At 43.1% G+C, this 23,683-nt stretch overlaps 1 protein-coding gene and 1 long non-coding RNA gene across 3 annotated transcripts; one reads left to right on the top strand and one right to left on the bottom strand.

The window, feature by feature from the left end:
* Positions 1-490: 490 nt before the first annotated feature.
* TTF2 (transcription termination factor 2) lies at positions 491-21,860 on the top strand. 2 transcript variants are annotated; one of them, XM_081859412.1, is made up of 23 exons: positions 491-599; positions 2,404-2,515; positions 3,027-3,113; positions 3,214-3,280; positions 3,602-4,549; positions 5,978-6,104; positions 6,733-6,918; positions 7,507-7,664; positions 8,495-8,576; positions 9,233-9,349; positions 9,542-9,692; positions 11,264-11,369; positions 11,766-11,956; positions 12,296-12,449; positions 13,223-13,314; positions 14,306-14,385; positions 14,663-14,805; positions 15,071-15,238; positions 17,042-17,094; positions 18,751-18,904; positions 20,114-20,196; positions 20,863-20,937; positions 21,625-21,860. In XM_081859412.1, exons 1-23 carry the CDS (start codon positions 572-574, stop codon positions 21,767-21,769), a joined length of 3,507 nt encoding a protein of 1,168 aa, XP_081715538.1. In that variant the 5' UTR covers positions 491-571; the 3' UTR covers positions 21,770-21,860. The 2 variants fall into 2 exon arrangements, with proteins under 2 accessions (XP_081715538.1, XP_081715539.1); XM_081859413.1 differs by having other exon boundaries at positions 6,736-6,918.
* On the bottom strand, positions 5,946-10,973 carry LOC309340556. The gene is made up of 3 exons (XR_014156058.1): positions 10,474-10,973; positions 9,520-9,602; positions 5,946-6,076 (listed from the first exon to the last, which is right to left on the bottom strand). It is a non-coding gene; the product is annotated as an uncharacterized lncRNA (long non-coding RNA).
* Positions 21,861-23,683: the final 1,823 nt, after the last annotated feature.

Consider the following 23,683-nt stretch of genomic DNA (forward strand, 5'->3'; position numbering starts at 1 on the left):
CCTTTAGTCGGGAAATGGCTCTCAAAGCGTCTTACAGAAGCCAGAATTTAGACCAGTGGCTTTCCAAAGGGACTGGGAGGGGGCGGGATTTCTGGCGGTGCAAATGACTCTGGGGAAAGCGAGCGCGAGCTCGTCCAACTGCAGTTCATCACACGGCGCTGTCTGTCTGCAAAGAGCATGAAACCAGTCGCCCAGCTGGCAACACCCGGGAAATTCGGGAATATGAATCCATTGGCTGCTTCCCCCACCAACCAGCGCCCCGTTCTTTCCCCTCCGCTTGCCGTGATTGGGCAGCCGCACAGGCAGAGGAAACGCCGTTCGCGCTCCGTCTGCGCTCTGAGGAGGTTCAACACCCCATCCGTATTTCCCTCCGGCCCGCCTACTTTTCGTCGTGATTGGCTCCGCCGGCGAAGGAGGACGACGCGATTGGCAGTTTCAGGGATTGACAGGTGCGGGAGGGCGTTACCTCAGGTCTTTTCTCTCCGCCCCCGCCCGCCCTGTACGCCTTTTGCACGGAATTTTGCCGGGTTGAGGCGACAGGAAGGCGAGGCGTCTGCTTAGCGGCTCGGCTATGGAGAAAGTGCTGTGTAGCGGGCACGGTGAGGAGCCGGGAGGCGCAGGCTCGGATCCCTGCGCGTGGGGTGCAGATGTCTGGCTCTTTTTGAGATTTTGTGCAACTTTCAATACGGGTCGAGCATACTTTCACTTTTGCACCTCTCTTTGTTATCTGCAATTGGATTCCTTGTTACCAGTCGATGCTATTATTATTATTATTATTATTATTATTATTATTATTATTATTATTATTATTATCTTGGGCGTTTTCGTCTCCTTTTTTTGTTTTGATTGTAATTTCTCAACACTAAAAGTAGTAAAAAAATAGTAAAAAAAGGAAGTTTGCTGGGGCGATCGGGCATGTCTTTACTTGCTAGGCACCAGGCTGCCTCCTTTGCTTTCAGACAGCTAAGGAAGGGGAAATAGCAACACCAGCAAAATAACCAGAACTACTTTGGCAAAGTAGGGATGTGGATGGCACTGTGGGTTAAACCACAGAGCCTAGGGCTTGCCGATCAGATGGTCAGCAGTTCAAATCCTCACAACAGGGTGAGCTCCCATTGTTCGGTCCCTGCTCCTGCCAACCTTGCAGTTCAAAAGCACATCAAAGTGCAAGTAGATAAATAGGTACCACTCCGGCGGGAAGGGAAACGGCGTTTCCGTTCGCTGCTCTGGTTCGCCAGAAGTGGCTTAGTCATGCTGGCCACATGACCCAGAAGCTGTACGCCGGCTCCCTCAGCCAATAAAGCGAGATGAGCGCCGCAACCCCAGAGTCGGTCACGACTGGACCTAATGGTCAGGGGTCCCTTTACGTTTACTTTGGCAAAGAGCCTGGCAGTGCTTTGCGCTCAGGTGCTTGTCAGGTTTCTGTGCCTGGCTGCAAACAAGGGCCAGATTGACAGCTTCTGCTGCCTGAGGCTGAACAGCAATTTCTGGCCCTTCAGCTGCTGCGAGACTACAGTTCCCATCTCTAACCATTAGCCATACTGGCTGGTGGGAGTTGGAATGCTGCAACATCTGCAGGGTAGACTGTTGGCTGCTACTGCCGAGGTACATAGCCAGTTCAGTAGTTATGGCTTAAAGCAAAAAAAGGCCATAAGCTTCTCTCTCCCTCTGTGGCAGTAAAAATACAGCAGCAGCAGCAATAATACATTAACTAACAATTTGCTTCCCTTGCATACCATCCAAAACTGGCAGTTACCCTACTCTGACTGATGGGCCTGTGCTAAAACGCAGGACCGGGGAAGAACTGGATTCATATAATAATGGCATGGGTTGACTATACACACTTGAGCTCAGTGGGTCTTTTGAGTACACATATATAGGCTAGTGTTGCACACTCTGTCCCTTTCCTCACAAGGCTGCAGACCTATTGGAATGACTAGAGGCTCAGTAGCTAATCCTGATGAGATTGTTTGCAATACTGACAAATGGAATTCTTACTGGTTGAAATATGGATTTTAACTTTTTCTTAAGCAGTAGAACCCAAATGCAGCATGAGTCCTCACTCACGCTGCATTTGGGTTCCACTGCTTAAGAAAGAATCACAGGTGTGAATGTCTGTACAAGGCACAGAAGTGGCTAACTACTGCACTAGGAAGGCTAGTCTTTAGCAAGTCAATATGTCTCAACCTAACCTTACCTCACAGGCCTGTTTTGAGGATAAAATTTGGGTGAGAGAGAAAAAGAACCTTGTAAGCTTCTTGGGGAGGACAGGCAAAGAGTGAGATGAAAATGTAATAAAGACATGCAGGTTCTTGAAGTGAGATGAAATTTTGACTGATGACACAGAGCCTCTGTCATGCTTCTATTTTCTTCATATTTATCTTTCACTTTGTTCCTGTCCAGGGCACCCCTGCCTTTTGAAGACTGGTATCCGGGATGGCCCAAACAAAGGCAGAAGCTTTTATGTGTGTGGTGTCCAAGGCCAGCAGCCATGTGAATTTGTGCTGCTCACAAAGTAGGTTAAATACCTTTCTGTTTCTGTCACTTTTAGTTGCACAGGATTAAAAAACAAAACAAAACAAACAAACCATGGAAGATGGTTTACGTTTAGTCCAAGTTACTTTTTAAAGGAGAGCTGTTTGGTGTCATTGGAAAATAGATCTGTGCTGTAGTAACATATTTGGGGGATTAGAATAGGTTTCAAATTTGGGATCAGGTGATAATGTATTGATTGGCGAGTGAGTAGCCTTGGAAGGGATTGCTTGCCTTTGTAGTAGATGGCTTGGCTTATTTATTGCATTAATACTGAGTGTGGCCCCATCATGTGATGCAAATTTACCTGCTATGGTGCTAATTGTGTATATGCCTGTTGAGGTGGTGGGAATGTGGCCCTGGCATGTGGCTAGAGTGTTAGATTGGGTGGTCATCCTGGGCAAAATCTAACAGAAAATTCTTCTGTGCTGAAGCTGTTTTATGATTCCTTAAATTTTCCTGCTTATATCAATATCCCTTGTTCCTTTCCACAGGCTTTGCCCTTCTCACTGCTTGGTGCATGAGAAACATGTGGTGGACCTCCAGTTTTTGATGCAGCAGCAGGAGACAGACACATACAAGTATATTTTCTGAAGAACCCTTGATATTTCTAATGGCAGGGATATGGGGTATTAGTATTGCAAACTAGCTTCATTCTCCATGTTTTGTTTCCTTTACCAGGCTGTTCTATCGCTGCAGTAAAGCTAAACTGGAAGGGAAGAGATGGTGTGGAAGTATCCCATGGCAGGTAGAAAGAACAGATATTGGAGGAAGTGTATTGGGTTTGGATATAATGAATATTAGTAGTCATGCCATTTGTTATGAAGAATGGGGAACTACAGGACAGCATTTTAAACTCAATAGCTGTGTAGTTTCTGAATCTTCAAAAAAAATATTATTATAACTTTTAAAAAGACATGAAAATAAAGATCCCCTGAATGTCATTTTTTTATCCTATGTATGAGTTTCTGTGCAACTATTCTGCAGAAGCATAGAGAGCACTTAGTTCTAGCTTTCAAGATGTCTGATTTATATGGTAAACTTAACATTCCACCTGTGTGTTTTATAGGATTCTAAAGCCACCATATTGCCAAATAAGCCACAATCTCAGCAAGTCTCGGAAGCAAGTCTGCTCCATAATCATAGAGATCAAAGAAATCCATTCAAAGTACCAAGTAAGAATCACGAATCTTTCAAACAAACAAACTACAGTGAGGACAAAAACTTATCAAGAAATGAGGATAAAATACAGGTTCTGGATAAAAAGGATCAGCTGAAGTTGCCATCTGAATCTGTTAAGAAAGAACATCCAGCACCAGAGAAGATTAAGAACAAAAAGTTGGGAGAAAAATGTGAAGGATCACCCAAGGAAGGAATAGAAACAGAAACAAAAGCAAGCGAGTCCACAACTGAAATTAAAAAGCCAGTATTTTTGGATACACACAAATGTAGTTCAAGCAAAAAGTTTGAGACAACTTCTGGACACACAAGGCAGGATTCAGCTCTGAGATCTGAATATGGATTGCAAAAAGAGGAAGGTCCAAAGCAGTCATGGCCCAGGTTCAGTGGCCAAACATTAGGTGTAAAGCCTATTAATGAGGCGCAACTTGGAAGGAGAGGATCAGAAACCTGCAGGGACAAAGCAGTAAAAATGAAGACAAGTAACAGCTGGGGAACTGAAGAGACAACACTGGTGCCCAGGCAAGTTGTGACTGTTCAGGAATTAACAGGCTTGCCAGCGGTGCACCCTAAAGAAAACCCAGAGAAACTATTACAATTCAAAACGGCTCCAGAAGATAAAAGCAGTTCTGGTAAAAATGCCAGCAGTGATGAACGTGACAGATTTGTATCTTCCAAATTGCCTGTTGGGCAGGAATTGGATTCCCAACAGCAGAAGGATCGCAATCAAAAGAATTTGTCTTCCACATCTCACAAAAAGGCCTCTTTGCAAATGGCAGGAAGTCTGGATTCCAAAGCTCTTCATAGCCAACTTTCAGCTCAGCTGAAGCAGAAAAAGGTCTCTCTTTAGATCATACACTTGCTTGCTTATTCTTTCTGTACCTGATCGCCAGAGGCTTCCCATATCAAAATAGCAACTCCTTGAGCCTTGGTAAAACTGGGCTAGTTCTACAAAAATTATAAACCATTAAGGTATTGCCACCATAGATGAAGGCGCTCAGACTTTGCCTTAGGCCAGTGTCACACGAAGTGTGTTGCACACATTTTGTCTGAAGCCCACAAGCTTGTAATGAATATGCAGTTTAGCCAACACATAGTCGTCATCCCTCCCCCTGGGAAATATTTGAAAGAAGCAGTTAACAATAAAGCATTTAAAGACGTATATCCAAATCAGTGATGTGGGTGTTCTGGAAATTTTTGAATTCCTAATTAGGTTAATTTGCATCCAGAAATTGTCAGTTGCATTGGAAAATTTTCTGATGCTACAGTGATGTACTTTATTGTTTATTTTGCTCATATTTATCAAAGATAAAAAATCTTGCCTAATACTGTATCTGCAATTGGCATCCATTCATTGTTACTAATGCACTTATTAAATGGAAAAGGGAAACCTAAACCACTTGAAATTTTTCTACCCCACATCACAGATCCCTGTGTGAAAATGTTACTATGGTAAATTTACTTTTTGGACAATTTTAACCTTTTAATCTATTCTGAAGACTATAAAATAAAATGACACCTGAAGCCAGCCCTACCATTAGACACAGTGAAGCTTGAGTGATGTTAACGGGCAGCAAATAGTTTGCTATTTGATTTATCATGCTTTTACTGCCAGTGTGGGAGAGGAGCTTACGGGCTTCTCTGCCTGAGCTGCCACAATAACTTGGCCACCCTGTGTACGAAACACCTTGATTTAAGTGTATTTGGGGCATCATTTGCCCTTCTGCTTTAGGCAGCCAAATATCTGGGGCTGATTGATGGCAGCAATATTGCACAAGGTGGGTCAAAGAGAAAGGGAGGATGAATAGGGGCAGCAGCAAAGTGGAACAGAGCAGTAACTTCTCTTCAACTTCCCCAATACTCAGTTATTTGCTGGTTCCAGTTATGTGTGCTTCCTTCATTCTCATTGACATGTGGCACTTTTCCTTCTTGGAAGTTCACAGGAAACAATTGCCTAATCCGGTGTTCCACTGATAAGAACATAAGTAGTCTGCTTGGTTGGACCAAGCACTGTTCTCTCAGTGACTGACCTGTTCATAGCAAAGGGAAGTCAGCGGGGGTATGTAGACTTGTGCATGCAATGGAATACATGCAGCATTTATTATATGAGAGTCATCCAAATTCCTGCTTGCGGGTTGATTTCTATGTAACTCTTAAATATTTCAAAGCTGTTGTGGTGAAAATGTCTGGTAAAGGTGGGGAAGTTGAGCATTCAGGTAGCCAATAACACATTTCTCTCCCTTGTTTTCTCCTCTCTTCTCTCTAGAACACTTTGAAAACCGTGAATGTTCAGGCTCTACCCGATAAAGGCGAGCGGTTACTAAAGCAGGTGCAAGACCTGGAAGCAGCACTGAGTTCTCTGAACCTGGAGGCAGAAGAAAGTGTAAAGGAAGGTAAGCTTATTCATTCAGAATTATGAACATGATGTTCCATATTCCTAAGGAAGAAACATTTTCCTTTATCATTGAGTACATAGTTGCATTCTTGATCTTCCAGAAGCAGCAGTACTGGTATCATCATGCCTCTGCCAAGAGCCCCAGCAAAGGGCTCCCTGATAATAGCCCCCCATCCCGACTTGCTCCTCCTTTTCACCACTGCAACCTGCTCATTTCCCTCTCTTGTCTCTCTCTGGCCCAGACAATGGTGGTGAGGAAGAGGAGGGGCAGTAGATGCCACTGCCTGTTTGCTCATTGGCTCTCTGCCTGGCAAGCAAGAAGTGGCAAGGACAAAGGAGCAGCTGATGATTAATGGTGGCAAGGAGATAGACTCACAGAGAAGGTCCAGAAGTGTCCTCCCAAACCTGGAGTCAGCCCTGACAGTCAGGGAAGTCAGATAAGCTGTCTGTGTCCCAGAGCAGGTCAGCGCCAAGAGTTTACCTCTCCCATCAGTGGAAGGGCGCAGGTTCTCCACCCCTGGTTTATCAAAACAAAATACGGAGGAGCGTTTGCAGCCTGAATTGGTACTGTCCAGGAAAGACTACTGCTTACAATTTTCTGCATATTTCAATTGGTTTTTACACAGCAGTGGATGTCAACAGTGGTAAGCATGAAGAGAAACTTCACAATCCGTTCTCCAAGACCACGGTAGAACAGCCAAATACTGTTACAGGGCGAGGACCAAAGCCATTCCGGGAGCCTCAGGTAGCCAGCTCCTTAGAGCTCCACCCTCCTTTGGGATCTAGTCAGTGTTCCAGTAGCACTTATAGAGGTAAGTGGGAGAGGGGGCAGCCATGATGAAATCCAATATGGTTTTGTTACAAGTATCGTATGAAGATTGGGCTCCCCCCGCCCCTGGCACATTCGTTTACGAGTGGGAAGGAAAAAAGACTGCATTTCATAAACGGGCCTTCTCAGCAGTGACGCCCCATCTGTGGAATGCTCTCTCCAAGGAAGTTCGCCTGGCGCCTTCACTATACACCTTTAGATGCAAGCAAAAACATTTCTTTTTAACCAGGCCTTTGGTTGATCCGATTTACACCCTGCGCCGTTTTAAAATGTATTTTTATTTTGATAATGTATTTTGTGGTTTTATCTTGATTTTATTATGTGAACTGCCCTGAGACCCCTGGGTATAGGGCGGTATATAAATTCAAATAATAATAAATAAATAAATAAATAAATGCATATTTAGCTGTGCTGTTAAGTGAAGACACTTCCCCATGCAAATGCTTAACCTATCTTGCTTGATGACACTTAACCGCTTAACTATGTTCTGCCTTAACCGCTACATCACACCTCCTTCAGAATCAGCACTGTGATTGCTCATTGTTCTAATTTTCCTGCTACTGTATTTTAGAGGATTCCCATACGCAGGCCCTTTATGGAGGCCGAATGACTGAAGACCGCCTCCGAGCCGTGTATGATGCCACCAGTGATGCAATCAACCAGCTTCACAGTTCCCTTAAGTCCTGCCCAAAGGAGGAGGCGGTGGCTGAGGACCCACCTGGGTTAAAGGTGATCTGGGACAAATTAAAAGCGTTCCGCAGCTTGCTTTTCCTATAATCTTTTGTCCCCAATATGTCGCCAAGTTAAGAAGTGCGTTAGCAGTGCACCTACAAATGTTGAGTGATTTTTGTGCAGGCGAGAAAAAGATTGTGGAAAGGGGTTGAAATAGTTTCATCTGTGATCTTCTGCTTTCATTAAAACCCTTCGAGGCTCGTCTTCCATTTGAAACGAATAGCTACAAATGTTTGCTGCTGCCTAGCAATAGGGAGTGATGAATCTTACCAAATTGTACAGGTGCCGTGTTGCTCATCTGCTTAAGAAGAATGTGACGAAGATTAATAAATGGCAGACTAGTCTCACCCAACCATCTTAGTTTGTGGAATCATAGAGTTGTAGGCTGATTACATAACCCCAGTTTTAATGGCCTGGGAGTGCCCAGTGCTGTATTATTGCTAAAACAAAGTAGTTGTGGATCTGGATGGTAGCTGGCTGACTATGAAGAATCCCGCGTAAGGTGCTCGAGGATGCATGGGATAAATTTTTTTCTATAAATAAACAACGTGTCTTGTTTTAAGCTAAACTTTATACTTTATTGAGACAAGAGGTCTGAGTGTACCTTTCTTCAAAAAGGAATTTATTACCTGACATGTATGCCATTCAGGTTACCTTGGAGATTAGGGATCAGCATGACCAGTGGTTTGGGATGATGGAATTTCGAGTCGTGCAACATCTAGAAGGCTTCAGGTTCCCCATCCTAGCTGTAAACTCTGTGCAATTGATCTGTACTGTAAATACATGAAAAAGCCATTAATTCTGCACCTTATGGCTGGCTTTCTCAGGTCTCCTTGCTCCTGCATCAGAAGCAGGCGCTTGCTTGGCTTCTCTGGAGGGAGAGTCAGAAACCGTGTGGAGGAATTTTGGGTAAGGAACTATTAGACATTATATGATTCTGGTGTTTGCTTTCAGATAGATTGTAATGAAAGTAGCTTTGCTTTTAGGTTTTGTGTTGAACAAGGGGGTGAATAGGAAGGTTGTGTGGCCCTTCCACCCCAAAATGTTAATCTGTGCTCTGGGAAAGGGCCTTGGGTTTATCACCCAATCACTTGAAGGATGTACAAACATCCCGTCTGTCTTGGATGATGGAAAGTTGTTAGTGAGAATGGACAGATCCTTACAATGCAGGTTACTTCAAGGTTGGGTGTATAGGATTGCAGTCTTAACGTTCAACTAGAGCTTTTCTTGGATAAACCTGTTGACTAGCTTGTGAACCTCCAGGTATTGTTGGACTACAACTCCCGTAATCCCTGGCAATTAGTCATGCTGCCTTAGACCTGATGGGAGGTGGTGTCCAACAACATTTGGATGACCACAAGTTGCCCACACTTGGATGAAGGAACATTTTCTACATTTTCAGATCCAATTCCTTCTGTTCCCTGAAGGATGGGGCACCACAGCAGGACACTTAGCAAATAGTTTTACCTGCCAGAAAGTTGAGTCAGCAAGTTAAGATATCCAGGACCAAACATGCCTATCACTCCCTGATTTCTGTTTTGTTCTATGCTGCTTTTTCTTCCCAGCGGATGATATGGGCTTAGGGAAGACTCTGACAATGATTGCTCTTGTTCTGGTTCAGAAGTGTTTACAGAAAGACAAAGGGAAAGAGAAGAAACTCGAGCTTTCAGTGTCAAGGCAAGGTACAGAAATAACAAGATACCGCCAATTTTAGCAGCACCGCCTGCACTTGTTTTTCACCATTTAATAAAATGAGATTCTCTTACTGGTTGGAAAGCAAATGTGGGAAAGGCTGCCTGCAGTATTATGATCTTTTCTGCATCACTGAGACGTTACCGTGAAAGATCTTTACCTGTTAATGTTTGCATTTCAAGATACCTCTGTAATCGCTTCCCACGGCACGCTGATTGTCTGCCCCGCGTCTTTGATCCATCACTGGAAAAAAGAGGTAGAAAGACACGTCAGAAGCGGCAGGTTGAGAGTCTGCCTGTACCATGGATCCAACCGAATAAAGAACACAACTGTGTAAGTGCGCAGCTTCCAGCTCATTGGAAGTTAAAGAGCTTTAGCCTGGTCCAATGCTTAGGTATCCTGAATTGCAGAAGCACAGGCATAGAGAGCTGATGCAACATAGTCACTTGAGTTAAGCTAAAGAACACCTTTTTTATTGTTTGAGCCCAACTTGCTCCCAAAGTGCCTTAAGGACCATACGATTCCTTATGCTCCACCTCTGAGATCCTCTCTTGGGACACTTTTGATGGTTTCCCATGCTTCAGCTGGCCTTCAGTAGACACTGAGCCTTTAGTGCGGCAGGTACTGCCCTTTGGAACTCCCTGCCAGTAGAAGTTCAGGAAGAACCACCCTCCCATCTTTCTGAGACTTAGGGAAAAAGCAACCCTGGCGCAAAGACAGCTTTTAAGCTCTCAGCCTTGCTAGCTCTGGAACTGCTAGGGATTCTCTCGCGAGACCTCGCGGGACAATCTGACCTGTGAGATCTCGCAAGAGCACCTCCACCTTGCCTGTGTATACAGTGGTACCTCGGGTTAAGAACTTAATTCGTTCTGGAGGTCTGTTCTTAACCTGAAACTGTTCTTAACCTGAAGCACCATTTTAGCTAATGGGGCCTCCTGCTGCTGCTGCACTGCCGCTGCATGATTTCTGTTCTCATCCTGAAGCAAAGTTCTTAACCTGAGGTACTATTTCTGGGTTAGCGGAGTCTGTAACCTGAAGCGTATATAACCCGAGGTACCACTGTACTTGAAACTGTGCAAGCTAAATGTGCACAAGATGTGGGCAATGGGCATACTGCACCTGTGTCCTGCTTTGTGTATCTTGTTGCTGGAGGCCATTGCTGCATGTCCTTACAAAGCGAATGGGAAGTACTTAATCAGTTATTGGGCTGAGGTGATTCTACAGAGTGTGTTGTCTCTTCTGGTGTCGACATACAAGTTCTGTGGCATCACATGTTCTACTTTGTCTCTTCCTTTCCCCATCTATGCCAAGAAAATATACACACAGTTGATAGAAGTCAAGTTTATTATTACAATATTCAATTTATATACCTCCCTTTATCAAAAGATCCCTAGGCAGTGTACATTAAGAACACATTTCACAGAGCACTATAATAAAAGCATAATAAGAGACAGCATAATGATAAACTAATAATAAGAGCCCGTCCCCCAGTATTAACACGCCATAGAACACTTAATGGCCAAAAGCCTGGGTAAAGAGGAATGTCTTGTAATAATGGTGCTAGGCAAGCCTCTCTGGGGAAAGCATTCCATAGACAGGGAGCCACCACAGAAAAGACCCACTCTTGAGTTGCCAGGTGACAAGTTTGCCATTGGTTCCCTCTTTTCTGTTCCTAAGAACACTCTGTGCTGAGTTATTCACAGGCTGTGGCTCCAAGCACTCTTATTGGAAAGTAAGCCCATTGGACACAATGGACTTTACTTCTGAACAAGCATACGTACGATTGGTGCTTGTGAGCTTGAGTGTGACCTTTCGGAAGCAGCCACACTTATTCCGCATCAAGATTAAAATCCTAAAGTGGTCGTATTGCTTACCAGTAGCTCTCCCTTTCCTCTTTTTCACAGGCTTTCTGAATACAACATTGTTGTCACTACTTACAGTATTCTTGCCAAGGAAATCCCTACACAGAAGGAAGAGGCAGAAGTTGCTGCTGACGACCACGTTGTGCAGGTGACTGAAAACGTGCCAGACTTGCTTTTAGGAGATGCTGAGATAAAAGCTGCATTTTAGTCTTAAAATGCGTATGGTGGGTAGCCTTGTCATCAGATTGGTTTGTGCCAAATTAGCAACAATGATATCATGCATCGCATCAGAGTTGTGTAATTGCAGAGAAGAGGAGAATTTGGCCAAAAATAATAATAATTAAGTCTCAAGTTGAAATACTTTTTTTTCCAAATTGAAGTGTTTTTATTTGTTTGGAATATTAAATCCTTATTACAGAAGGAGTAGTTGTAATCTAATGTCATAGACTCGGACCCTGACCAAATTAAACTATTTTTCAGCTAACCTCTGCCCCCTTTCCTTCTAAGTCTTGCATTTTAAAACCAGGTCTACTTTCTGCTCTAGGATAAGTCCGTTCCCTTCTCTCCCCTGCTCTGGATACACTGGGCTCGAATTATACTGGATGAGGCCCATAACATCAAAAACCCCAAAGTCCAGGCCTCAATAGCAGCCTGTAAATTGCGAGCTACCGCCAGGTGGGCCGTCACTGGGACACCCATTCAGAATAACCTATTGGATATGTACGCCCTGCTAAGGTGAGTTGAACACACCCATGATTATGCCTTGTAGATTAACTCTGATTTGCTAGTCTCTTCTTTAATCGGCCTTCAGCTTACAAGTTTTTCTCTCACTGTCTGTCACACATGTTGCAAAGAAAGCAAATTCCTGTTTTCCTAAGACTCACACCTTCAGAAAATACCTGCACATTTAAAAACACCTTAGGAAAAGTGCACACCTTAAAGGGGGGGGGGGTAGCTTTTGTCCCAACACCTTTAGATGGAAAATATTTCCTGGCCACCCCAATTCCATGGAGCCTAGTTGTTGTACTTCCCCTGTCACTCCTGCCTTCCTCTTGCTGCCGTTTGCCCTCCTAGATTCCTTCGCTGCTCTCCTTTCGATGAATTCAAGGTGTGGAAGAATCAGGTGGATAACAATACAAGAAAAGGAGGAGAGAGGTTGATGCTCTTAACCAGGAGCCTTTTATTGCGAAGGACTAAGGACCAGCTAGACTCATCTGGCAAGCCTTTGGTAATTGATGGCCCATCTCCTTTTGTCTGTCTCTTGGATTTGTGTTCTCTTCACTGATGGCCAGTTAGGGCAGTTCTGCACATGCAGCCAAATGTGCCATTTTCCTTCCATCTGCAGGTTTCATTTACCAGCAAATGAAGTGTTCTGGCTCTTGATGCTGAAAAGGGATCAGAGCACTCCAGTAACAGGAAGGAGTGCCCTGATCTGCTCCGTTGTTTCCTGAGCTCATCACCATCATCAGCACTCTGGAAACATTGGACTAGAGAGCTCCTTCCCCTTTCTGGCTCTGATTTGCTCTTATCGGCAGCTGCTAGACGACAGGCACTTCATTCAGTCCTGATGCCATCAGTAAATTGGGTCAGGGGCTGGCAGGCCACTGAAAATGGCTTGGCGAGCTACTGGTTTTCCACCCACCCACCCCTGTTCTGTACATTGCTTAATTTTTTCTTAACAAAGGGACTCTAAAACAGTGGGATTTTAAGCATCTGTCAGAATTTGCTTCTTTGGACTTACTGAGGCTGTGTTTTGGCTGCCTGAAAAGCTCATTTTATTATTAGTTTAGGTATTATCACAGAAGTTCATTTCATTAAAATACTGAAATGTAAAAGGAGCCAGTGCTCACTGCATAGAATCCTTAGACCTGCTGGTGGGCAGAAAGCAAAATGTGCCATCTGGACCTTTCATAGGAGAAATGCCTCTTTGAAAAGCCACTTTAGTGCAAATTATGCTGACACACTTTTCAGTCTGTTTCTTTTCTCTCTCTCTCTCTCTAGGTATTGCTGCCTCAACGTTGCACTCGACTACACAGACTAAAACTCTCTGAAGATGAGCAATCGGTGTATGATGTGCTTTTCAGAAGATCAAGGTATGATAGAGACCTGTGAAGGCATTAAGAATGAGTTCATTTCAGCCTGTAAAGGACAGTGTACACAATGACCTCACTTTCTGTAGCCCTCCTGATGCAAACCTGCTCTGCTCACATCCCTTCCCTAGATGTCCTGATAATTCAGTGCTCTATGCAATAGGAATCACCATCTTGGTCACATACCACTTAGAAGCCAATTTGGACTTGAAGTGGTACATTGATTAGTTCATTAGTGGTGGTAGCACGGTGTATTAATTCATTTAGTAGTAGGGTGGCATACTAGTTATTCATTTTATATACCACTTTGATGTTAGAAGAAACTTCAAAGTGGTTTATAAAAAGGCAGTTACAGATAGGTAGCCGTGTTGGTCTGCCATGGTCAAAACAAAATTAAAAAAATCCTTCCAGTAGCACCTTAAAGACCAACTGAGTTAGTTCTAGGTATGAGCTTTCGTGTGCATGCACACTTCTTCAGATAAAAAGGCAGAGCACAATAAATGAATTTATTAATGAAAGTAATATCACTAGTGTAGTAAATTAATTTAGAAGCAGTTCTAGTAATAATAATATCTCTGCAAAGTATTTCAGTGTCCTCACCTCCTGCCAAATGAGGGAGAATAGTACTCCGCCACCCCCTTTAGTGCTTTCACATGCTAAGCATTTTGTTCCTCATTGACCTAAATTCTTGTTAGTCTCCTGATAGTTTAAATGAGGACTTTCTTTTCTGGCATGTTGATGCCGCTGCCATTATCATGTTGTTAGCAAGATGATACTAGGAACAGAATGTGTTCTGTCTCAGCAGAGAGTCATTTTTGAAAAGAGAACAGAACTGTTCTTTGGGGGGCAGGAGTCAAATATGCTCCCTCTTTCCCCCCAGGTTTTATCTCTTTTTGTGTTCAGTGTTGTCCCCATCCATCTACATTTATCATTGCTTATACCATGGAAACGGGTTGCAAAGCTGCCTAAATTTAACGGTGGTTTCTTCAACCAGGTCAACCCTGCAGTCCTACATCAAACGGCAGGAGATGCAGTGTACAGGACAGCAGCCTGGGGAGAACCCATTTGACAAAGGTTGGAATTTAAACTCTTTGCCCCTCCCCCTAGCAACTGCAGAAAAAGTGTTGAGAGGGATGTGATGAGGGTGGCCTCACCCCCACAGGAACAGAAGAGAAAAAAAGAAAGAAAACTAGATAAAAAGGACTTTCCATTTCTATCTGTCAGTTATATACAAAAAACAATTGTTCAAAATATTCACTGGTTGGTTTTTCCAATTCTTCTTAAAGAAACTCTGAATGGTAGCTCCAGGAATCGGTTGCTCTGACACCTGTGCCATTTCATCTTCTGACAGGAGCGCAGCAGTTTAGATGCCACCCACAAGGCACCCTGGAAAAGCATAGCCAGGATGCTCCTCCCGTCTCCACTACCATTCACATCTTGTCCCTTCTGCTGAGGCTCCGCCAGTGCTGCTGCCACCTGTCCTTGCTGAAAGTGGTAACTATGTGAACAGGCTTGGAGGCGCCCGGTTCAGAACTGTGGTGCGCAGTGGTTAGAGAGTTGGGGGTTTGGGTCCTGAAGCTCCCTGGGTGGCCAGTCACAATCTCTCAGCCTAGCCTACCTCACCTGGCTGTTGTGAGGATAAAATGGAGAGGGGGAGGAACTGTGTAGGCCACCTTGAGATCCTTGGAGGAAAGGTGGGATAGAAATGTAATTGCAATAATTAAGTTGCCATGCCCCATATGTATTCTTTACATTGAAGGCTCTGGACCCGACTAACCTGACTAGTGAAGGCATCTCCCTCTCCTTGGAGGAGCAGCTCAGTGCTTTGACCTTGTCTGAACCCAATGATACCAGTGACCCTATGGTGTACCTCTTTGGTACAGCTTTTAGTGTGGATCTCTTCGAAGCAACCAAACAGAGCACCAAGGTATTGTTGTTATTACTTATTTATTACTTATGAATCACCTAGAATCCTAGATCTTGTGACGGATTTGCAGCAAAAAGAAATGCAGAAATCAAACATCTGTAGATAAAACAGAACACAAAGAACAACATTAACATTCCTAAAGTGCTTGCTGAAATAAATATGTCTTCACTGCATGTCCCAATCTGTACAGTGTTGACACCTGCGTCTCCCCTGGGAGGGTTTTCTGTAACACTGAGGCTACTGTGCTGAATTTTCTCTTCTGAGTATAGCGAGAATGAATTTCTAGGGTGTGAAGCACCACCAAAAAGCTCAGCTCCTGACAATTTTGGTGAGCCCATCTATTATTTTATTATTATTTACTGAATTTGTATACTGCCCTATACCCATAGATCTCAGGGTGGTACATAATACAAAAAAACACACAAAATACTTAATAAAAACAAAAGCAGAAACAACCCAATAATCCCCCATTCCACAACACGTTTAAAAGGGCATCTGATGTCTATTAGTTGTGGCGCTCTTTAAGGTAACAGAGCTATGATAATCTTTTCTAGTAAGCTCTAAGGATCAGGGTTTTCCTTCCCTCCACTTTTATTTTTTTAAGAACCCCAGTTCAGTTAATTCCTTTAGCTCAGGAATGGGAACCTTTGACCCTCTAGGACAATGACTCTCCCCAACCAGCATGGTCAGTAGTCCGACATGAATACCTTCTGGCAGGGCACACATTTCCCATCCCTGATTTAACAATGCAATCCTAACCATGTCTACTCAAAAGAAAGTCCTGTTGAATTCAGTGGAGCTTACCCCCAGGTAAGGGGTAGGATCGCAGCCTAAGTAACCATTTTAACCAACAAAAGCTATAACTCAGTACAAAATGTATTTCCTTCTTAACAGTGTGTAGTCACACAGTGACAAAGAACCAAGTCTTCTGTTGTGGGATTTATTTGTGTACCTATGCAATACAAAGTGGGCTAACCACCTGTTTCAACTTTGTAGTGATTTCATATAGCAAGATGGGAAATCCCATCTTAGATATGGGTTCCTAAAATTTGTACGGCTAACGTTAGCATTAGTACATCTGGAGTCAACCTATCGTGTTGTGTAGAGAGAAATGGGAATCATCTCCATTTGGCCCCTCCTCAACTCAGATCAGTTCAGTAGCTTTAAGAAGTGGTATCTGAGTTGGTTATTTTTTCCTCTTCCCTCCCCAACCACTTTTCCTTTTGTGTTGTGTCTTATCAGGGCTTACTAGTAGTTTGATCAGGATCCTTTGGCAGATCTCAGGATTATTTGCAGTAGATCAGCAAGGGTTTCTGACTCCCATTGTTGAACAATGATAACAACAAAATGTATTTTCCATCTAAATTAGACTGCTGGAATAAAGAAAGCTACCCAAGTGTGGACTTTTGCGTGAAAGGAATGTGGGCTCAGGGCATTTCTAGTACTGAAAACAAAATCCTAGGCTTAGAATGAGCTCATAGACTTCTAATTCTTTAACTCTGGCTTTGTGCCCTTTGCACCTGGCTCTGGAGGGCAGCTCTTAGGGTTCTAGTGAAGAGCAAGCCTTGTATTTGCCCACCACTATTTTAGATTGCAAGCCCAAAGCCACGACTCCCTTGTTATTGATCTCTTACACAAACTACCCTGAGAGCCTTTTCAGCTGGAGTGGAATAAAAATGATTTAAATAAATGAGGCTGCAGTCTCAAGCAGAGTTACTTGAAAGTCAACCCCACTCAACTCAGTGGGACTTCTGAGTAAACCTGCTTAGGGCTATAAGTGTATTTTCCTCCCCCTCCTTCTAGCTGTCGCATCTCTTGGAAGAGCTGAAGGCCATCAAAGGGCGTTCCCAGAAAGCGTAAGTACGGGCATACCATATGTCTTTCAAGGAACGTCAGAGGGTGGGTTTGGATGCTATTTAATGTAGGTGTGTAGGGAATGGTGAGAAGGACCTGCAATTGCCTCTCCAGAAGCAAAGGCAGGTAGAGTTGTCTATCTAGATAGGTGATCACTCAGAAACACAGGGTTTTATTCAGCTGAGTTTTACTCACAGTAAACCAACTGGAAGTAAAGAACATGGTGAAGTTACGCCTGCTGGTTTCAATAGGTTTATTCCATAAATCTTAGTTCATACAATGTATAACGATGTATACGATGTATACCTTAGAGGAAGAACAATACAGTCGTACCTCTACTTACGTATCCCTCTGGATATTGAATCTTTGGGTTACAGCCATGGCAAACCTGGAAGTGTATATTTCCGGGTTTCACCACATGCGCAGAAGCACACCTCTATTTACGTAATTTTTGGAGTGCGAACAGACCCCCGGAACGAATTAAATTCATATCCAGAGGGTCCACTGTATGCAAATAGAACAATTAAGAAGGGGCTTCTATTTCACAGTGCAGTTTCTGAACGCTTTTGCAGTGCCAACCTCAGGATTCCAAATGCATTGAAATCTGGGAGTATTCAAAGAGGGCGAAAGAGAAATGTAGATCCCCATGTGAACTAGTAAAGCAGGAATGCGGAGGACTCTGCTGCTGACACGTCATGGGGCTCCAATTCCCACCAGCCTCAACCAGCCCAGTTAATAATCAGGGGTAATGGGAGTTGTCGTCCAACAACATCTGGAGGGCTGCAGGTCTTCATTCCTGGAATAAAGCTTGTAGCTTGCCTTTCTGTTTTCAATACTTAACCCCAGAGACAGATAGGTAGCCGTGTTGGTCTGCCATAGTCAAAACAAAACAAATTCCTTCCAGTAGCACCTTAAAGACCAACTAAGTCAGTTCTTGGTATGAGCTTTCGTGTGCATGCACACTTCTTCAGATACACAGAGAGTATCTTCAGATACACAGAGATCTGTGTATCTTCAGATACACAGAGATCTGTGTATCTTCAGATACACAGAGTATCTTCAGATACACAGAGAGTATCTTCAGATACACAGAGAGATACACAGAGAGTAACCCCAGAGAGAAAGCCATCGCTAATGACTTGGTAGATTGATTAAATGAGTGGTGGAAAGAGATCAAAAGGTACGAGATCCAGTTCAAGAAGAATAGTTTCCAGTAATTTTAACATTCACAATGATACTTGCTTGGCGTTTGTATGCTTATGTATCGCATTCCAGCCATTTTAGAATATTAATACTTACAACTTTATATAGTACCACCTCAAATGTTTTTAAGTACTTCATATACACGTATCTCAGTACACTTTACACCAGCCAGAAAAGATGGGCTGTTGTTTAATTTTATTTTTACAGTTTCAAGGCCTCCTTTTCAAAACATAAAGCTGTCCCAACATGGCATAAGATCATAACAAAATGTTTAACATTTCTCCATAAACCTGCATATAACAGAAAGTAGGGGTGAGGTGAAGGCTTAGAAGCTATAACTTGTCTAAAGCCACTTCTAGTGGGTTTGTAGTTAATGTGAGTTTTGCACCAGGGACTAGATTGATTGATTGATTGATTGATTGATTGATTGATTGGTTTCTCTCCCCCACTGCTAGTGTCATTGTTTCTCAGTGGACTAGTATGCTGAAGATTGTGGCAGTACACCTTGAGAAGCTGAGCATGAAATATGCCACAGTGGATGGCTCTGTGAATCCTAAGCAGAGGATGGATGTGGTTGAGGAATTCAACAATAATCCTGAAGGACCTGAGGTATGGGAAAAGATCAGAGAAGCTGCTGAGTTTTGTAGCTTGTTGTCACTGTGACTATCGGTGCAAGGTCTGATCCTTAATTGCTAGGCAGGGTTAACCAGTAGCTATTTTAGCCAAAAATCTGACAGTCCTATAATCACTTGCCTAGGATTAAGCCCTATTGCACTTAGTGGGATTTACTTCTGAGTAAACATTCTAGGTTTAACATACCATATACTGTAAAAACAAGCATTGCGGGGCACACAATTCTGCATTTAAGAATTTCTGCTTTATAAAATACCAGTCTAGGTTTCTAGCTCATGTTATTGATAATTATATAGTCACCGGCCCGTAACATTTTCTAGGTAGCTTACAAATTTTATATATAAAAGATATATAGATAGATATGATATATAGATAGATATAGTAGATAGATGCGATTATATATATGATTATATATATATATATATATATATATATGCAGGTTTTGGTGTCCTCGGGTGTCTTCCCGTGTAAAAGTTGGGGTGTCTAGGCGACGTTTCGACGAGGTCTCACTCGTCATCTTCAGGCTGGTGCTTTCGGCTTCTTGTTACTGGAACAGAGCAGGATCTCAGTTCCAGTAACAAGAAGCCGAAAGCACCAGCCTGAAGATGACGAGTGAGACCTCGTCGAAACGTCGCCTAGACACCCCAACTTTTACACGGGAAGACACCCGAGGACACCAAAACCTGCATTCCTGTACCCGTGAAAATCTACGAAAGCAAATATATATATATATATATATATATATATATACACACACACACAATTAAAACAAAAAGTCAGTAAAAACAACAACATAAACCTTTCCCTAGTAGAGGCAAAATAAAACTTGTAAAACCACACTCTTGACTACAACCCTAGCCCCACTTACCTGGGAACAAGCTGCAGTGAATTCAGTAGGACTTACTTATAAGTAGGCATGGTTAGGATTGTGCTGCAAGAGAGTGAGTTTATTTTGAAAGTATACCAAAACAGCAAAGGTCTAGGTAGGTGTCTGTGGGAGGAGGTGATATTTCAGATAACCTGGGTCCAAGCTGTCTAGGGTTTTATAGGCTAAATCCAGCACTTTAATTGATTCTGGAAACAAACCAAGAAGCAGTGTAACTGGCAAAATGCATGCAGGTTGTGCCGAGGAGAAACAGTGTATAAATGTATTGTGCAACACCTCACAGCTTTCTCTTGTCACAGGTGATGATGATCTCTCTTCTGGCTGGAGGTGTTGGCCTCAATCTAGTTGGAGGAAACCATCTCTTTCTCCTTGACATGCATTGGTAAAGATGCGGCAGCTTTTGCCACTTAACAGAAACCTTCTCGTGGTGTTTCTTCTGTGTGTGTTTTTGCAGCTGCAAGAATCAGATCTGAGTTGACCAAAAGGATAGGATCCTTCGGGACTACAAAATGATAGTACTCCAAATTATGTATTTGGTTCTTACAAATCATTGCAACTGAAAAATATAGTCCATATTTCTGTAAACCGCAAGGTTTTGTTTTCTTGTGAACTACTAAGAGGTTTTGCTAAAATGAAGCGGCATATAAATTTTGTTAAATAAATAAAAAATATTCACTGTTAAATCTGTTGTCAGTAAATCACCTTGCATTAGCAAATCGCCTTCCAGATTAGTTCTTAGTTGGTCTTTGAGAAGATGAGGAAGCAGGGACTCATTTTATCCACAAGCACCTTCAGTTCAAGGAATAGGATTCCAGGTGTGCCACAGAGCAGGGGGAGGAGGATGACAAGAAGCTGGGAGGAAATTGAGGGAGATGTTGTCACTACTTCTTCCAAGGCTGAGATAGATTTAAAGTGTTAGGGGATATCTCTGACTTGTTTTTTTGCAATCCTGTGTACTAGATGTAATTGTATGAGCTAAAATATCTTTCAGCTAGATTAACCTATAGTTATAAAGAGGGAAATAACTGAACAGTTTCTTAAATTTCAGGAATCCAGCGCTGGAGGACCAAGCCTGTGACCGCATTTACCGCGTAGGACAGCAAAACGATGTCACAATCCACAGGTCAGGCTTTGCTTTTTGCACATCTCTGTTTGCATAATTTCTAGGGGTCGTGAGATTTCTTCAGGTGCTATATGGAAGGGGCTGAAGTTTGGGGGGTGGGATATTCTGATCCGCTCACCTGATCTCTTCATGAGGTTTGTAAGTGATCACAGCTCAGTTCTTCTAAAGCAGCGGTGGGGAGCCTCTAGCTTGCAAGCTTGATTAGGGCCTTGAAGCCCATTTCCCCAAACTACACCCACTTGGCCAACACCTGACGTTCCTTGTTGAAGCTTCACTGTCATCAAAGGGGCTCCTCTCGGTGCCGTTCCGCTGATGGCGCTTCTTCAAAGGGCCTCACGTTCAGTGCTCCACAGATTATTGGTGCTGAGAAAATCTGCTCAGAAATAATTTGTCAGCTGATTGGCATCAACAGCCTGCTCCTTTGAAGAGTCTGCTTTCAGCACCGATCAGCTGATGGGTGCTGCAGGGAGTCCCTTTGAAATCATTGCCTTGCATCATATTAACACACAGTGATTGTTAGGTGAACTGTCCCATCGTCCTGTCAAAGTTGGCCAACAAGGTGGAGGATGTAAGGATCCAACCCTCTGTCCTGATTCGATTCCTTACACTGTGCTTTATTTATTTTGAAAGCTTGGCCAATGAGGATGCACAAAACCTGTGCTCATAATGCTATGTGCTTGATTTTAGGTTTGTCTGTGAAGGGACAGTAGAAGAAAAGATCTCGGAGCTACAAAGCAAGAAAAAAGAGCTGGCCCAGAAAGTGTTATCAGGAAGAGTAGATTCTTCGACAAAGCTCACCCTGGCAGATCTCAAGCTCCTTTTTGGCATTTAAACACTGGTTTTAAATATGTGGTTGCCACGTTTGTGTGCGCCTTTTGAAAATTCACTATATTAATGAATAAAAGTGGTTAAGTGTTGCCTTACCCCATTCTTCATAATTAAACCTTTCTATAGAAGGACGTACCCTACTTCTGATTCTTTGAAATTTGGGAAGAATGATCCGCCTATGTCTGATATTGAATCGTTGCTAGCTTGCCAGACTATTGTCTTGTGTTTTTCCACCCACCCAGTATGCTCCATTGCAAGATAAATACTTCTGTCCATATCACATGGCCAGCAATGGTCAGGATCCTTTCCTTTGAACTGCTGTCCCACGGAACACCAACTGAGGCCACTTAGAAACCTGGTGTCCAAAGCCATCCCTGCTCATCTGCAAGAACTTTAGAGACAGTGGTTCAAACAGCAGTTGAATGATTGTAGGTCACAACTTGGGTGTGTTGTGCCAACAAGATCTAAAACAAAAAGCAAATACTGCAGTTTGGATCGGTTCAGATCAGGCCATATACTGCAGAAGGACAGGCAAGCAGGTTAGGAGTTGGATGGTACAACTGGGAGCACTAACTGGAAATCCCCAAGGATAGCCAGATCCTTCTAGTCCAGCATCCTGTTCTCACAGTGGCCAGCCAGATATCTGTAGGAAAGCAGTGGGCAGGATTCAAGCACAAAAGCATTCTTCCACCACCCCACTCCTGTGGTTTCTGCCAACTGGTATTCAGGAGGACACTGCCTCTGACTGGAGGCAGAGCTTCTTTCTTTGGCAATCACTCGTAGCCAAGTAAGATTGTCTTCCATAAACACGGTTTTAACAATGAGTCCGTAAGTGACTGTGGAGGCTAATTCTGGACCCACACGTCCTTCCACAGTGGGAACATTGGTTTCCGGGCAGGAGTTGATCACGGTGTGGATTTGCCAAGCGTGCCTTCCTCCTAGCACGTTTCTCCCTTGCGTCCTGAGTTCAAGTGTCTTCAAAGCCCATGACACCTTTGGTAAAGGCTGTTCTCCAACTGGAGCCCTCGCAGGCCAGTGTTTCCCAATTGTTGGTGTTTATACTACTTTTTTTAAAGATTTGCCTTGAGACCTCTGGCCAGCAGCCTTAATGTTAAATGGTTCCAAAAGGGATACTGGAGCCTCAGATCAGAATGAATTCCTAAATTTGCTGCTGCATTTTGTTATCTCAATCTGTTTCATAATAATTTACACACCAAAGCTTCCTTCAGGTTGTGTGTCTGTAAATGTATTTCACTAAATTATGCTTCCTCTGGAAAAGGAAGTATATTAGCTATGAAAGAATTATTAATCTGATCTTCAAAGAGTGCTGTCTATTGGCCATTTTTGTTTCATATGGTGATCAGACATTTAAGCTTGTACTACATAAATTGCAAGCTTGCAATAAATGAAAATAGGACTTGCTTTATACTGCAAAAAGGTAACTATTCAGTTACTATTCAGTAACCTTGTATATATAGAGCAAGTTTTGTAGCCTGCAATGGTCTTGGAACCTCTGCATAGAGATTTTCTACCTGGTTCAACAAAAATACTAGACTGATGAGTGTATTCTAAGGAGATGTGTAAGAAGAAAACCCAGGACACTTGAATAGCTTGTCAAAGGGTGAACTGAGTGTTAATAAATCCTTTGTTTTATATGCCATACATATTTAAAATTAATGGATTGAAAAATATTGTCACTATAATCTTGGATTACTAGGACCTGTTTGAGAGGCTGATTTTTGTAGGTGTCAGGATGGCCGAGCGGTCTAAGGCGCTGCGTTCAGGTCGCAGTCTCCCCTGGAGGCGTGGGTTCGAATCCCACTTCTGACAAACACATTTTCTTTGTTTCAGTGCTAATAACAGCCAGCATTTTCCTATGCAGTTCCCCACGTAGTTTCTTTTTAAATCTGCGATGTGT

This window comes from Podarcis erhardii, assembly GCF_964252035.2.
Source record: "Podarcis erhardii genome assembly, chromosome: 4".
Taxonomy (NCBI): domain Eukaryota; kingdom Metazoa; phylum Chordata; class Lepidosauria; order Squamata; family Lacertidae; genus Podarcis; species Podarcis erhardii.